The sequence below is a fragment of the Apteryx mantelli genome, chromosome 10 (assembly GCF_036417845.1).
Source record: "Apteryx mantelli isolate bAptMan1 chromosome 10, bAptMan1.hap1, whole genome shotgun sequence".
Taxonomy (NCBI): Eukaryota; Metazoa; Chordata; class Aves; order Apterygiformes; family Apterygidae; genus Apteryx; species Apteryx mantelli.
In genome coordinates, this window is record NC_089987.1 from 14,312,501 (window position 1) to 14,329,491 (window position 16,991).

General features: G+C 34.2%; 1 protein-coding gene across 1 annotated transcript in view; it reads right to left on the bottom strand.

Moving 5' to 3' along the window:
• URI1 (URI1 prefoldin like chaperone) overlaps window positions 1–16,991 on the bottom strand; it is a 44,887-nt gene that overhangs the window by 15,083 nt on the left and 12,813 nt on the right. Inside the window, exons 2-4 of the mRNA XM_067302520.1 lie at window positions 16,547–16,581; window positions 11,517–11,595; window positions 9,051–9,186 (exon numbers count right to left, since the gene is read on the bottom strand). Coding sequence (XP_067158621.1) covers window positions 9,051–9,186; window positions 11,517–11,595; window positions 16,547–16,581 — 250 coding nt within the window. The remainder of the gene's footprint in view (window positions 1–9,050; window positions 9,187–11,516; window positions 11,596–16,546; window positions 16,582–16,991) is intronic.

A 16,991-nucleotide genomic window follows, 5' to 3' on the forward strand; every position in this document is an offset into this window, starting at 1 on the left:
GATAATTCTACAAAAGGTTATAAATATGTACACAGCTACTCCCCATGCAGTTTTCTGGTTAGGGAATGCAGTCGTAACTATTTCAGAGATTGCATTCATTACAATGATAAGTCTTGCAGGTAAGGATGTGTGAAAATATACTAATAATCACAAAAATCCTTGGAAAATGCATTTTTGTAGACAAAATAAGTCTGTAATTGTATTTGCAAAAGAAAATATACTCGTCAACTCAAAGAATTCCATAAGCTGGTCCAGATCCCTCCCTCCCCTTCTACACGCATAGAAGGGATTACATATGATACAGTCAAGAACAAAACAATAATTATCAAGTTTATTAGATTATTTTCATCTGAATTTTAGAAGATTCAGTATTGTATCCTTTATTTTCCTATTGATATTTCACAACGTATCAAATACAGTTATTTAAAAATACAAATATATTACAGTAAATAGTTCAGAAAGAACATTATGCTTTTTGGAAAAGGCTAGTCAAGTAAACTCCCACCCCTTCCAACAGGAAGCAAGAAGACATAGCTCAGACTTTTGAGGTATTTCAAATGCATCTGTCTTTTAAATTAAACAACAATCTGCGTGTCAAACGTTCAATGATATTAATTAGTTAAACAGTTTTGGAGAAATCACCTAAAATCCTCCCCTGAAAAATGCTCTGCATTTGCATTTCCTGCTATATGCATCTGGATGAAGTATTATTTCCAAAAGTATTTGAAGTCTAGGGTGGTGCCAACATATACTCAGCCCGACTGAATCCTTGCAAAACTCCAAGAGCCTCATTTTCCTCTGTCAGACATAGTAACAGCCACCTCTCACATGTACTGTTTTTATTTTCAGTTAATTCCATCCTAGCTATTCTACAGCTTTTTTTCAGTGTATAACATACACTTCAAAGTCCAAATCAAAGAAAGGTGGCAATAGTTTTTCTACAAAATGCTCCCATCTGTGCTTTAAGCTCTTGAAGGTAGTCTTAATATACATAAACATCTAGCTTGAGACCAATTTTCCTCGGGCTTTTATTTTACACTCATAGTAAATGTGATGCTCAGCTGTTTCTTAAACACCGCTAGTTTCTCAGCCATTGCCTCTATATCTAAATACAGTTCAACAGTCATCTAGATTAAGCGTTTTCTTGAAAGCCAGGTTTCAATTTTACTTTCTGTGGACGGAAGTGTGTTACAGTTTGTTCTGTTACGTAAAAATATTTAGAAGTTACATAGCACTTTTTATTTTAAAATGCTGTACAAGCATTAACTAATCTGCACAATACCCCTGGGAGGGAGGTAAGCATCACTCTCTCCCATTTTACAGCTGAAGAAACAGACAGTTTAAGTGATTTGCCCTGGGCCACACTGCATGTCAGCAGGACAGCTGGGATTATCACAAAGTTCCCAGCTCCCAGATCCACAGTCAAACTACCAGTTCACTCCTGCATCCCTGGTAAACAGGAAACAAGGATTCCTCATCAGCCAGGAGAGCCTTTCCTGCGATCAAATCAGCCAGATTAGGGGCCTTGGTCTCCTGGAAACGGGTTCATGCACACAACTGAAAGGCAAGCACAGCTTACTGTGTTTTAAACTTGCCAACATACATCCCAAAAGCCTCTGACTAGTCATGATTATTTGAATTTTAAAATCTACTGGATTTAAAGAGAAACAATTCATTTTAAAAGCTGCAAGTCTTTTTATTAAATGAGACCCCCAGAAATATCCTTAAAGTAAGAGAGGCTTCATAGTCTCCTCCTCTTACTACCCGGTGTTTTAAGCTTCTTACAGCCTTTTAAGATGGATTGAACTAGAGGCTGTTGTCCAACTTTGTCACATTCAATATACCTAGAAAGTCTGAAATGGCTTTCAGGTGAACCCTAATAGTTCCTATTTACATGTCTTAGTTAAATCACTTGGAAAGATAGTTTAACACCATAGACAAGCTAGAATCTTTAGGATTGATTTCCAGGACTACCAAGAAAAAAAGGTATTTAAATCATAAATCAGTATATGTAGATTTCTTTTGCCTAGAAGTCTTTGACTACTTACAAACAGTGAGATTTACTTACATTTAGACCATTCTTTTCCACCTCCCTTATTAGTCTGAAAGGACTTGACTGGCTTCCTTTCCACCATGATTAGCCATTCTTAAGAAACAGCCCTCTGCTTTCTACATATAACTGATACAGGAAAAAATAACTGGGGAACACACTTCATGTTGTTGAAATGAAGTCCAGTGAAGCCAGGTTTTACGAGACATGACAACATACTAATGCCAAACTGATACAAATTCTCATGCATGCATTTTGGCTTTAATGGGTTAATTAGCTTGGCTGGATACAAATTTTAATTATCTGAGTTTGACATTAATGTCCTTGGAGTGTTGTCTGTAAGGATTTGGGGAATCATAGACATTATTTTAGTTACTTCTGGAAACTGTGTGTTACACTGGGATTTAAATATTAAGAAGAGACAAGAATAGTGAGAACAGGTTGATCTATTTTGAAAAGTCAGACTTTATGAAACAGGACAAAGCAATACGAAGCTGAAGCTTGGTCTGCCTTGCTTAGTCCAGTTAGTCTTTGGGCAAGTTTTGTGAATATAATGTAACAAAGAAGAAAAAGCTAGGAAAGTAAGAAAAAAAAATCTCCTCTGGGGATAGGTGATTGGACATAATTTTATATTAAGTATATCACAGAACTCTATATGTAATTTGAGATTATGTAATTTGAGATTTAGAGTCCAGATCTCTTCATCGTCTAACACAGCTTCTCAAGCAGCAGGCAACCAGCCTTAAGATGGTTATATACACAAAGTGTTTATACATGCCAGGGAACAACTACCTACTGTCAGTAGCTCAGTTCCTCCAGAGAGCGAACTGAGTATTTATACCTGAAGGCAGTCATTCAGTGGGTTCTTACTCCCCACCGTGGAAAAGCTGGGCTGCCACCACCTCATTTCAGATGCAGAAGAAAAGTTATAGGAGGGGACCACAGAATGGCATTTTGCATGTAAAATCTTTGATCAGCAATGTTCCAGAGGAACCATGATTGACCCGTGAACAAAAAAGAATATCTATTACACTGTTAATGCATACATACAATAAATACTTGTTAGCATTACAGAGGATGAAAGCAAAGTATCATACAATCCAATGCACATATTCCACTTCTGCATTCTTGGGGATGGAGGGTATTTCCTTGTAAAAGTACAGAGCTCTGGTACAAGTACAAATACAATTAATGGAACAAATTATGGCATGCTAAAATAAGTGCTCTGTGTATTTTCTTGCTTTTAGGGGTCTACATAAGTAAATTAATCATCTGAGGAATTTAACTGTATTTCAACAAATATATATTTGATCTGCAACAGAATATTTTTAGACGATAATTATCCAACAAACTATCGCAGGTTATTTGAAAGAAATGAGAACTGCAGTTCTATAGAAAGAATCTACTGAGAGCTTTTCAAAATACCCTTCTATGTTCTATTCTATTCTGCTCATTTTTCTAGGGATACATTAGCTTTAAGATTCAAAAGAGAATCCTGATTACTTTTTGTGTATATAGGTTTAAGCCCTGTAATTGTGACAACATTTCTTCTTTGTAACAGCAACTGCACTAGTTCTTTAAAATGCAGAACTCTGCAATTCACTCATTTGTACAGTAGTTTTATAGCTTTTAAACAGACCTTCCGCCAATCTTTTGTGTGTGTTTTCTTGGTGTCAAAACCAAAGTCATTTGGATTTTCAATTGTAAACATTCATATAAATAATGTGATTATAGAAATACTAAGTAAATGTGTCACATTTGTCTTTTAGGCTCACACCCCCATGTAACTGCTAGAATTCTATCACTACAGTTAAATTGTTCCTAAATGTAGCCAGATGGCATTTAGACAAGCTCCTCTGTTGCTCAGTAAGAATTATATAAAGGTAAGGGCTTCTCTGAATCACAATATGCAAATAATAGAAAGGAGTCTATTCTCCTTACTCTTTTCCACTATGTTCTGGTTAAAATACCTAGACTGTGGTCCTGTGAGAAACTAAACACCTCCTGGGAACTGCAGAGCAAATTTAGAGCGCTTAGTGCTTCACAGCATCAGCTCCTGACTTAACAAGGGTAAGTAAGGAAGTGATGGAGGTTATCAAACTAAAAAGTGATAATCTCAAAAAATGTTTAAAAATATATATATATTGTGAAAGAATATTCTCCAGCATGCAGAAATATTGCAGAAAAAAATTCTTTTTTAAATAAAGAAAAGCAACAGCTAGATTTCTTTGTAATGCTACCTGCACTTTTTGTTCTTTTCTCCCAAAAAAGTGAGTAGGCAAGTTTGTGTTATGTTCTTTAGAATATAAAGGAAGTTATTTTCACTCTTGGATGAAACATTAAAACCTCTGAAGACCTCACTCATTCACAGATGGGAAATGGAAAGCTTTCCTATCATATATTTTAGAGACAATATCCTTTTTTCTGGAAATGCTGATAAGGAACAAATTCAAACTCATCCTCATCCGCCTGGATCATCTTATTTACTAAAAACAATGGTATCTTTTAAACCCTGTATACTAAGCTATCGGTCAATTTTGATTGACACAAATATTTGTATTAAAGGTTACATACTGCAATTTACAATTGGGTACTATCACAATACTGTATGTTAATGTAATCAGTATTTTCATTTCATGAATTCATTTGCAGCATGACACTGCAAGGGTATTCTTACATATATTGAAGACACAATTACTAAGTAGTTCAACAATTCTCCTTTAAGTGGGATTTTTTTATCTGATAATTTTTTAACACAATAAAACCACTCCTAGTTTTGTGTGCATGTTTTAATTTCTCACCTCTTGAAGTATTCAGACACTTGGAATACCTAGCATACCAAATTAATCCACAGATATTTACAAAAAAAAAAATCTATTTAATTTCTTTCCATAGCAACTACCACAGGGACTATTGTAATGAAAAATTTCCCATCTTAAAGAATTAATGCGATTACTGATATAGAGAAAAAAATTAATTTATATCATCACAAACACGTAAAAGATATAATCCCATATTCACCAAAAGAATCTTTATTCCCTCTTTGAATTCTGAAACAATACAGTCTTGCCTTGAGGAGAACAGAAATATTATGAAGTACCTTAAGCAAGATAATTGTAAGAGAAAAAAATACAATTGCATTATTGTTGTGCTAAACTGTGACATACTTAAAAAGCTTACTTCTTTTATTATAATGGAATTTGGTGTGTGTATCCTTTAATCTTCTTCACTATTCTTCATATTTTTACACACAAACACATGTGTAAAGTGTTTCCCTTTATCTATATTACCTGGTTTAATGAACTAAATTATTGTAACAAATTTAAAGTAATTAAAAATATATTTAACCATTCTGTAAAGTTCTGGGTCTAACTGAACATCTAGAGATATCATAAAAACGTGTAGTAAATGAGAGAGTTACTGCACCTCAAATACTATACAAAGAGACATCATCAATATTTTATGAAAATGTAGTATTTGACAAGAGTCCCAAATTTTACCAAATGCATTTCAACCAATCACAATGCTGAACATTTTACATCTAACTCGAAACCTTATCAAACAAAAATTTATCCCAAAATTAGTCCTTTCTATAGCTGTGTCAGTCAAAGTGCATTTACCTTGAAAATTCAGTACGATCATCCTCCAATTATTCATTTCAATTAAATAAATTTCCACTAAGAAATTCATCTTCTGTAACTGGGCATTTCTCTACTTCACAGAAGCAAAGATTTTTTCACTTTCTTTCCTTTAAAAAGTAAATTTAACAAATCTACTAAGACAAAAAGGATGACCTAATTAGTACTAAGTAATACTTAAAACCTTTATATATACTACACTCTTATTGCTACCCCTACCTTACAAGGCTTTATTCATACTCGGTCTTTATCATTTGATTTATCTGGCACCCCCTATTACTACTTAAGCATGCAAACTCATATTGTCCGTTCTTGTATTTATCTAACATACACATAGAGAATCAAATCGTAAAGAAATTTTTCCGTGAATCTTGGTTAAACTGTTAGGCCCGTGACATCCTCAAAGGCAAACAGGCCCACCCTGGTTAGCACAGCTCTTCAGTGGGTAGACCCCTGCAAAACTAGTCAAAGACAGTAGAGAAAACTCCCCAGAACAAGTTCAGAAACAACATTCAGAAATAAATGCATTACAAGAATCTCCTACCCTTTTCTACCTGACAGCCAGTCCCACTAGAAAAACGAAATCCTAAACACTATTCAGGAACAGGTGGATTTGCCATACTTTCCTACTCTCCTATACTTAGGAGAATGAGACATGAGATGGTAAGCAGTGAAAATATGTCTTCTATTTCCTTATAATCCTTAATTTCTGCTAAAGCACTGTATATCAGTGCTATACTAAGTTCATTTCAGTTATCTGAACAGATAAGTTACAAAAAAGTTATGAAAAAGCTAAGCTAGTTATGAAAAGAATACCCACCTAAATAAAATGCAGTAATATTGAATAAAATATGTAGGTCACAGAATAAACTATCAACAAAAATTGCCAGTTTATGTACAGCAAGCAATTTCATCAGGAACCTTTCTTTATGCTCTTTAGACCCCCAATTCCTATATATTAAAGCCTTTAAGCATGCACTGGCCTTAAGTGCATGCTTAAGAAAGCTTTGCCGTGTTAGGACCTTCTGACTAGCACACAGGATATTCAGGACTGCTTAAAATGTAATCCCTTGAAGTAAGCATGCCCTCCTTTCCAGTGAGTATGACCTACTCATGAAATTTATGCCCAAAACAAAAAGATTAGGTACTAAAATTGAATCATGTTGCGTCAATGTAACGGTAATGCCAAATATATGTCACCCTGTAAATTATGAAGCCACTACAAACACAAAATCCCAGTGAAATCAGAAGTCATATCTATTAAAGTAACTACGGTGCCACACAGAAAAGAGACTTTAAAATAATACTTAGAAAATATCAGTCTTCCACATTTGTGCCGCAAGTGGCCAATTCACATTATTTATCAATGGTTTACACATCTTTTATGCATATAACTTTTTTCCTTAATTAGAACAAACAAAATCTCCAAGACTCGCCTTTTATTTCCCCTCATTTAATATGAAAATGGTTGAAAGAGTTTAAGTCGGTTGTATTTTTTTATAGGAGAAAACTGTATCACTGAAAAAAAATCTACTTTTTTCAGCATCATACATACTAATATGGCTTTTATCATCCCAAACTGACAGTGGTCTTTTAAATAAAAAGTTTGTAGTTAATACCAGTGTTTTGGAGCCTCCCACTGGCAGCCATCACACAGCTGAAAAGTGAACCATCAGCTGAATGGAGGTTTTATATCCAGGCATCGATGACTATTTTGCTTTAAAAGAAATGAGTATTTCTGAGTTCATATTTTAAATGCAATTTAAAAGATCATAAAGGAAAAGAATCCAGCATTTACTGTGCGTCTCCCAGCAGACTACTTAATGTTCAAACATCTACTATGCAAAGGTCAAATGATTTCACTGAATGTAATGGTGACAAAAATATTCTGAAGCCCTGAAAAAAAAAGTAAGATGATCAAGGAAAGAGATATGGACCTCAGATCTTGCAAGAGTCACAATAAATATTGTAGATTCAGTTCAATAAGAAAGAAAATTGCTAAGTTATGCCAAGAGAACCAGATTAAGATAGATATAATAGATAAAATACAAATCACTTACTTTTGGTAATGTTCTTCATAAAGGAAATATTTTAAAGTAACACAGCCAATGAACTTTTATTAGAAAAAAAACTTTTACACATATACTACTTGTATAGAATTGCAAAAAACATTCACAGGGAGAGCCTCTGAGGTATTCTGCTATGGGTAGCAACATGAATAGCTGAACTTACAAACAAAAATCCAATGTAAATAGTTATGCTAGCTGCAATGTGAATAGGGTAAAGCTGCTGTGAGCAGTCATTCAAGAATGAGACAGATTATAGATTTTTAGGTAAAACTGATATAGAAGAAATCAAAAATTCAAATGCTTATCCAAATCTAACAGCAAAGGCTAACAGGTACCAATTTACTTTGCATTTTACTGTGCTTTCCCTTCCCTGACCTTTATATCAAATATTTTAGGCTCGCATTCTTTCTAAGATAAGTAAGTTCCAAAATGCACCATATACAACGCTCGCTGGCAGTCCAGAATGTTGCCTGGTTTCCCTGGCTCTTCAATGCCAAGATCCCAGCAGCAAGTAAAAAGAGCTGGAAACAAAAAGTAACTGCCAATCTGTCTCTATGATTCTAATTTGCTGCTGAGAGGAAAAATGGTCACCAATGGTACTTGATCTGGAGATCGAGTGGATCTCTCCACACCAAGGGAGAGGAACGTCAAGGGCTGAAGGCAAAAATGCAGTTGAGTGGCAAGTCCAGGAGAGCAAGTGAGAAAAAGCCCGAGCAGAAGTTATGCATGTATAGAGAGAGAAGAAAGCTGGAAACCAGTACTGACAAAAAAAAACAGAGGGCAAGGCAGCAAAGAAATAAGAGAAAAGACAAGGGAACAGAATATAGAGAACAGAATATAGGAAAGAAGGAAATTAAAAGCAGAAGTACAATGTGATGTCCACTTTCTGGAAAAAAATACAGCATTTCTCGCATTAAACAAATGTGATAGGATTTTTTTGTTTGTTTGCTTGTTTGTTTTTAACTTTTGCATATGAATAAACTAATGAACAAATCTTGACTGATCCTGTATTCTAACATCTAGCATCAAAACCTGCATTTTGGTAACTTAGGTGGGTGTGTCATAAAAAAACAAAAATAAAAAGTTCTGGTAAGATGCTTTAAAAAAAGATCAGATAGATTCCATAAAATACCAAGTAAAGATGAAAAATAACATGCTACATTGATACTACATCTAAATGATATTTCTGCTAGCCAGCTCAACAAAAAAGAATAGTCTAAATGTTACCAATTTAATATATTAATACAAAAATAATAGTTTTGACTATCAAATTACGCTAAAAATCATACATACGTTTTTTTCTGTGCTCAACTAGGGCAACAGCCTGCTTTGCTGAGCATTTTGAAAACCAGTTGTCCCCAAGAAGAACAGTGACCTCATTGGTGTGGACAAGTTTTCCTGGCATGAAGGCAAGAGGTCCAAAAGGTACCTGTCAAAGGCACAGAAGAAACTGCTGAAAATCACTAAAGAAAATAAAACTAGATAGGCATTCATATCTACTTAGAGAGAAAAGCCAAAGTAAAATATAGAATTAAATAAATTAAAATTCTACAGCACTGTTATTTAATGACAAATTCTTCATAAATATTCAAATGACCAGATCCATTTGAATTTAGTATTGCACTTACAAAATCAGAAAAGTAGTATCTAACTAGAACACTTGTTTTGTGGCATTAAACTATTGTATAACTGAATGTTCACAAACTCACCTTATCCTAACATGTAAGCCTTCATAATAAAATACTGTTACTTGTTCAGGTAAGTTAAATATTTATTACACACAGAATATATTAATTTCCCGGTAAAAGCAAGCCTAGCTTTGCTAAAACTTTAAAAATATTTTAGAGGTATGGTCAACTCAAAGATCAGTTGCTTTTTTGCATTATCTGTCTCGCTAATAATACATACACAGAAACCTCAGGTCAAGTTTGTGGAGCTATGGGCAAAAAACAGCAGGATCACAGAGAGTGCTTACTCTCACTTTGTCTTATTGTTCACCAGTATGAAGCTCTCAAACTTCAAGCAATGCTCTACCAACTACTTGCACCTCTTCCAACTTCACTCCAGGCACAGCAAGTAATACATAAAATCTGAGTAATTAAGATAGTGATAAACACATTTTATAATTTAAGAGGTGCTTCTTAAAATATGTAACCTGTACTTTAATATAGCTTACAATATATGGGATACTATTTTTATGATCCCTTTAAGACACTTTGCAAGTCCACATTTTACTCACAGTCTATAGGCAAGGACTAGCCTCACTGACCTCACTCGTGCTTCATGTACGAGAGTCCCCGGCATTTTTACACTGACTCAGATCTACTACCACCTGGCTGCCTTTAGCCTCCAACCTCAGAGAAGTTAGGAGGTCAAAATTAAAGTTCAACAGAGGGAGCAAAAAGCTAAGAACCACAGCCAGCTCAAATTTCTCTTTCTTATGATAAAAAGAGATCTGTCTCAGTCTATCTGCTCCTTCTACTTTATTCCTTTGCTGCCTTCCTCATTTCCTTGGGATAGCCAACTGCTTTCTCATCTCATTTTTGCTGAGGCAGAGCATTTGGCTTGGCAGCTCTATTTACTTGTAAAGAGATTTTCTCTAGCTTATGTATCCAGAAGGGTACCTATATTTGAAACAATTCTGTAGTAAGCAGGATCTTAAGGTAAGATCTATGCAGAATGTGTTTTTTCCTGCACATATTCTCTTCCTGACTTAGGTTTTCAAGCATCAGGCTGCACCATTTGCCTGTTCACTCTTCCCCCAAAATGGTGAAAGCAAAATTAAAAACATAAGAAAATATTTGGCTAACAGGATAGGAACTATTTATGTACATTTAAAATAACAGATGTGAGTTGACATTGCTGCTTTAACTAAGAATGAGCAGTATCTAGTTTAAAAAAAAAAACAGTATTTTCTCTATGCTTTGAAACAACACGATCATTTTGCTTTACATCATATGGCCATGCATATACAAACGATCACAGGATTACACATATAAAACCTAGAGCTGAGCCATTAGCACTAGTAAGGGAAACATTCTCTTTAACAGCGTTGTAAGAAGTGTACTCCAACGCTGTTTTACTAAGGATTCAAAAGTATACAGGATCAGGTTACCAAGTAAGAAAGTAGTTAAGCGCTTTGCACTTAAATTAGCCATTCAGTTATTTAATGTATAACTTCCCCTGCTTTCAAAGATATATTGTGAATTGGACACTAAAAAAAAAGAGCCAGAACAGAGAAGCCAGTTTATCTGGTCAAAATTCTTGTAAGTATATGCCAACAAGGTAAAGTCTAAACAGGGAGCTGTGCAGTTGCTACAAAAGATTCAGAGAACAAAAGATTGTATGTCAGTGTGAAGATCAGTGAAACAAAAATTAGCAGCACCTTTTTATGTAAAAATCAATGTTCTAGGGTTTATTTCCATGAATCAGAAAATGCTATGGACACTTTCTTCTCAGGAAATGACTAAGTACCATAATTCAGTCATAATTATAGTTTTCTATACAATAGATTTACATATCAAACATGTCAGGTTTTGTGTTAGCATTTATGTCATCAGTTCTCAGGTGTCAGTAACATTATAATTTAGAGTGGAGAAAGGAGAAAGAAACAGAAGCAAAGGTTTAACTATTATCATAATAAATGCAACATTATTAAGTACTATATGGCAACCTGAATGAACACCTCATTGCCAGAGAAGAAACCTGAGATACTAAAAATTTTAATCCATTATCTTGAATGAACTATACTATACATACCATGATATCATAAGACAGTTTATCAGGCAATGTACTGAGTCGTTCTTGAAGAGCCTCATAATCACTCTCCACCTTCTTCCTGTTGACAAATTCAAGTTGACTCAAATTCATATCTGAAGTAAAGAGTTAACGCTTTTCTGCTAGTAACTCAACAAATTATTTTATTCATAAACATACAGACTTAGAATAGATTAGTAACTTATTTCTAAAAGACTTTTGGGATGGCCAACACAATAGCTACAAATTATTTTATAATAATGTGTATTAATACAATAATAGCCACATTATTATTTTGGATTATGCACACATTTCTGAATCTGAAATTTGTATGACACAAAGGAAGAATCAGTTCCTTCACTGGGCTTTGGCATATCTCACTCTATGTTCAAGTTCAACAATTATACCACCATCAGTATTTAGAAGAATAACTGAAAATCCAGTTTATATTTTAGAAGAGGCAAATTCTTCAAAGTATTATTTTTCATAAAATATTCATGACTGATTTGGGATGACATAAATGGACAAAACTTTAATTCTGATTTTCATATGAACTTTTTGTTCTTACCAAGAGTCAACATTCCTCAGAGATCATTTGACCACTAAGATTCTGCACCCTCTTGAAATGCTGACAAGCAATATAAATGTGGAACATCCGTTCTACCGTTTCCTTATACAAAACGACATAGTAAGGGTCATACGCTAGGTGTTGCTATAGAAGACAGAAATGGCTTCATGAACTTGGACAGATTATTCCCATGGTAGATACCTGTCTCTTCAGAGAACTTTGCAAGATGCAGCATCTTAATTGCTACAGGGATTTTTCTCTCTGTTTAAAACAAACAGCTGTACTCCCTCTAAAAATCCTTCTTTGAAACACTTATTCTGCTGCAGAAAGTCTTTTTAATGGACAACTGTCATTTTGAAGACTGGCAGAAATCAGCTTCTACAGGAAGCATCAGGCATACAAACATCAAGTTCAATGATATTGTTTAGCTGTACCTCAAAATAGTATGTATACTATATACGGTACTAAATTCTGGAACAGAAGGCAACTGAAAGAACAGAGCAGCAGCACACTGAACAATGTTGACCCAGGATGCAAATTACAGGTTTTCTGAGGATAATTCAGAAAAGCAATGTATAAATTTGCTGAAAAGTAAATGTCGTAGTTGACAACACAACTCAAAATATTATCATTGATTTTCTTAAATCTTCTTCTTAGATTCATAAGTAAAATGAAATCTTCTTTGGCATTCATTATGAAATATTGTATGATACTCCAATGTTTGGTCTGATGTGCACCCACGGTTGAACTTTGCTATAATTACACTGAATTAAGCCAGCAGTATTTCATATATTAAGTTGCTGAACTTGTCCTGAACAAAAAATTTAGAATTTTAAATCACTCAGACACTAAAACTGTATTCCACATAATTAATTTACAAAAGATGCTTGCTTCTTCTTTGGTTTAATGGTTGTTCAGTTTCTCCAAGCCATTTTGCGCAAGTTTTTCTAATCATTGACCACATGAAAGTGAAAATATTACTCACTACCTTCAAAGAGGAAAGCCAAACTCATGAATAGCACAGAATTCATTGAGATGCTTGGAGGGAAAGCAATATAACAATTTGTTGTCAATAACAAGTATTAATTACTTAATAATAATATTTACAGAATCCAATCTTTGCCTCACAGAGATCTGTATTTTCAGAGAAATGGACAATGATGTAGTCATACTAACTTACTATTCCTCAAAACAAATGTTGATTTTTGGGGAAGGAAATTTTTAAAAAGCAGCATGGAAGATGTGGGAAGAATGCAAGAATTCGTGCTTCTAACTAGATTTTTTGGAATAACATTCCTTGAGAGAACTGCCTGAAGATCTCTCATCTGCCCCTCCCCCCCCAAAAAAAGTCAGCTTATTGAACAAATCCCACTTGCTTTCTTTAAAAGGGAGGGAAATCTGACTGAACAAACCTTAGACAACATGCATAGGCTGTCATTAGAAAGAGAAGGCCTTTCTTGCCGCCCTTTGCCTGTTTGGTTAATATGATGACTAGAGAACTTTAAGTGATGTTAAAAAAAAAATTTTTTTTTTTTTTTTACAAGTCCAGACTGAGGATTTTCTTTTTTTTTTAGTCAAGTATCTACTGCAAAACCAAGACTTAAAACTCAATAAAGACACTATATTTTATACATTTCAAGCATCTAAAGTAATTCTGCAATCTGTAGGGAACTTCAAAGATTATGGCTATGGGAGTTTGAAAGGTTACTGTGTTTATTTTGATGCTATCCTGCTTTTTTGATAAATGATTATGCATTTGAAAACTTTTCATTTTAATTGAAGAATAAGCAGTCAGATATATAGCATGAGATCAAACCTGCTGGTTTTGGACCAACCAGAAATGTGGCCAAAAGTGAAAATCATCTTACATGGAAAAACGGAAAAAATAAAGTACTCACTAAAAAACAAACAAACAAAAACCCCATACTGAAGGCTTTTTCCATGGATCAAATACAAAGAAAAGACTCCATAGGAAAAGAACAGTATGAAAAATAAATGTTCTCTCCCTTTGAAGCAGTATTAAAAACTCCCATCATTTCATGGCTGGAAGTCACTCTACATTTATAAGATTTCTTCATTTATCTGAGAAGAAGATAGTGCCGTTAAGGTCCAACTGCTGCCTGTTACTGAATAATCTGATTAGGGTACAGCAGAAATCACTTGCTTCAAATACAGAAGGATTCTATTGCCCCACTTCATCACATTTTCTACTCTGGTAATCTTTGGAAGCAGACTTTCTTATGTGGTTATCCACCCTTCCATGGGAGCAAGGCCAATGGAAAGAACACTTGGGAAAGAGCAAAATATGTTTCTTTTTTCAGTGGAACTACTGCCTTTTACTGATCAAATTTCTACCATGGGAATTTCTGAAAGTGCAGACACATCCTGAACTGGGCCACTGAGATAAAGAAAATTAAAATCAATCAATTTCATTAATTGACCTCGGACAGCCTTACTTAAGGAAGGAAGCTGCCCTCCCTCTTCATCTACAGCACATGATTACGTGAGTTCTTGGGTACGCCAGTAGCATGCTTAGCTGCTATATACAACTAAGAATGCAAGTGAACAGTGAGAATAAATACTTCATACGGGGACTCCATTTTTAAAAATGTTCCTAGAAAGTTAAATACTATGTCTAATCTCATACTGGACCCATTATCAGATTCATGGCTTTGAAAATATACTTTTTAAAAGTTTACTACACTGAAAAAAGAAAAAATATTTTAATGGAAATGTATTGAAGTTGGACATGTACTGTTATTTACCTGATTCTATTTAGTTTTATTCTGGATCACTGACTACTTAGAAGGTCTTATACGAACAAACTATTCCGCTGAAACAAGAGCACTCAGCTCTTGCACAATCAGGATCTAAATACGGATACTAAAATTTAAGTTAATTTTTCCAGAATAAAAATTGTATGGATGCTCTATAAACAGCTTTTCTACATAAAAATATATCAGTAACTCAAATTTTCCTTTAGACATTCCATGCAAAACCTGCCCAAATTCAGGGGTCATGGCCAGAGTTTGTTCAAAACCAAGCGCACAAGCAACCCCTCTTTCCACAGTCAACCCTCCCACCTCATTCTACAGACCTCAGCCTTTTCTATAAAAGGAAATGAAAATAGTTACAATAGTTTCCAAACTTTTAAAGATTTGTTTGATTTTTTAAAGATTTCTGTCAATTAGCTTATTTCTGAAAAATAATATCTCTTAGTAAAAGAACGTACATGCAGAATTTCACACTATTCCAAATTGGTGTGGACACTGCATAAACTCCTGAAAAAGTATGCGTATTATGGAAATTCTGACTGACTTAACTACAGCAACACCAGCAGGCACTTCAATAATATTTCCCTTATTGAAAATTAATGCAGTGTCTGAATTTTAAACATAAATGAAACATATTAGTTTTAGATTATTTTTTGCAAGCCAATAGTCAGAATTTAATATGATGATGTGTATAGATTGCCTTGATTTTTTTCCTCTTATCCAGTGCTTGCAGCCTATGTGCATTTAAACTAAAAACATTTGATACACACTAAATATAAATTATTTGCTTGGAGATCTTTCAGGCATGAAGAAAAAGCCTCTTAAAATAAATTTAAAATATTATATGCTTGATGGTGTATAACCGAAGGTTTAATCTCACCACTAAAGGGGCAGTTGCTGTGATTCTGCAATAACCCTGCAGACAATAATCAAGACAGCTCCTGTTGTTCTCTCAGTAAAATCATGGTAAACACAGCATGGATATATTGTAATTTGATATCTGTAAGATCAACTGTTATATCTCACAGTAACTCATAATGTATGATTTCATTCACCATTAAATGTACATTTTCCTCAGATGCCATACAAAACTATTATTTACTAAGCATGTTTTCTATTAACTATAGATTACCAACAGAGAAAAAAAAGTGTCCAGAGATAATTTTTTACACAACAAATCATTTCTTTCTAAGCTTTATACACTAAAGTTATATACTTGGGGGGGCAGGACAGATGGGGGAGGAACAACAGGGAAACATTACTTTCACTTTACATTTTAGTACATGTGGGAGAAAAAAGCAAAAATTTCCCTACCTGCTCACAGTTAAAGAGAAAACAGCTAAAATAATTATTTCCACACTGGGAATACCTTTTCACCAAACAGGCAAATTCAGCATCATCCCACAAGGTTACTTGGGGAAAAATGACAAACAAGAAGGGTATTTAAAACAGAAGTATAAACACTAAGGTTTGGTGTATTTGTGAGTTAAAACAACAGTACTGGTGGAAAACATATATACTTTAGAGAGAACTAACTGCAATAATTCTGAGCTGTCTCAAACTATAAACCACTAAACATGCTAGTAGAATTTGGCTAACATTAGAATAAATAATAGGACAGTAACTTTACTAAAATATAAGTAGGTTACTCATTAGTATTTTAGGCATGTAATCAAACATTTTTCACTTACCAGTGCTGGATTTTTTCTTGGCAGCTAGTGACCACCTGTCATTAAAACAGATAACTACTCATGAAAAAAACAAGGCTAAGCACATAGCTGCAATGTCAATGTATCAGAAACCAGAACAGTAGCTTTACAGATTTGGTGGTGTCTCTATATGCATTTTTATTTGTCAGTACAAAGGCATGTGAATGGTAGTTCTTAAGCTGCACACTTTATCATACACTAATGCAGACTGATAACCACAGAACAAATTACAGCTTTTCAGTTCATATTTTGGTACAATACCTGCTCCATAACTATTAGGTGACACACGATACAAGATAAGTAGTATTTTCTGTAATCTGCAGATCTATTTTCAGTGTTATATGCTTGCAGAATAAGAAAACAATATAAATTATAACAAGACATCAGTGTAACATCCATACTCACTCATTAGAAAAACAAAAACAAA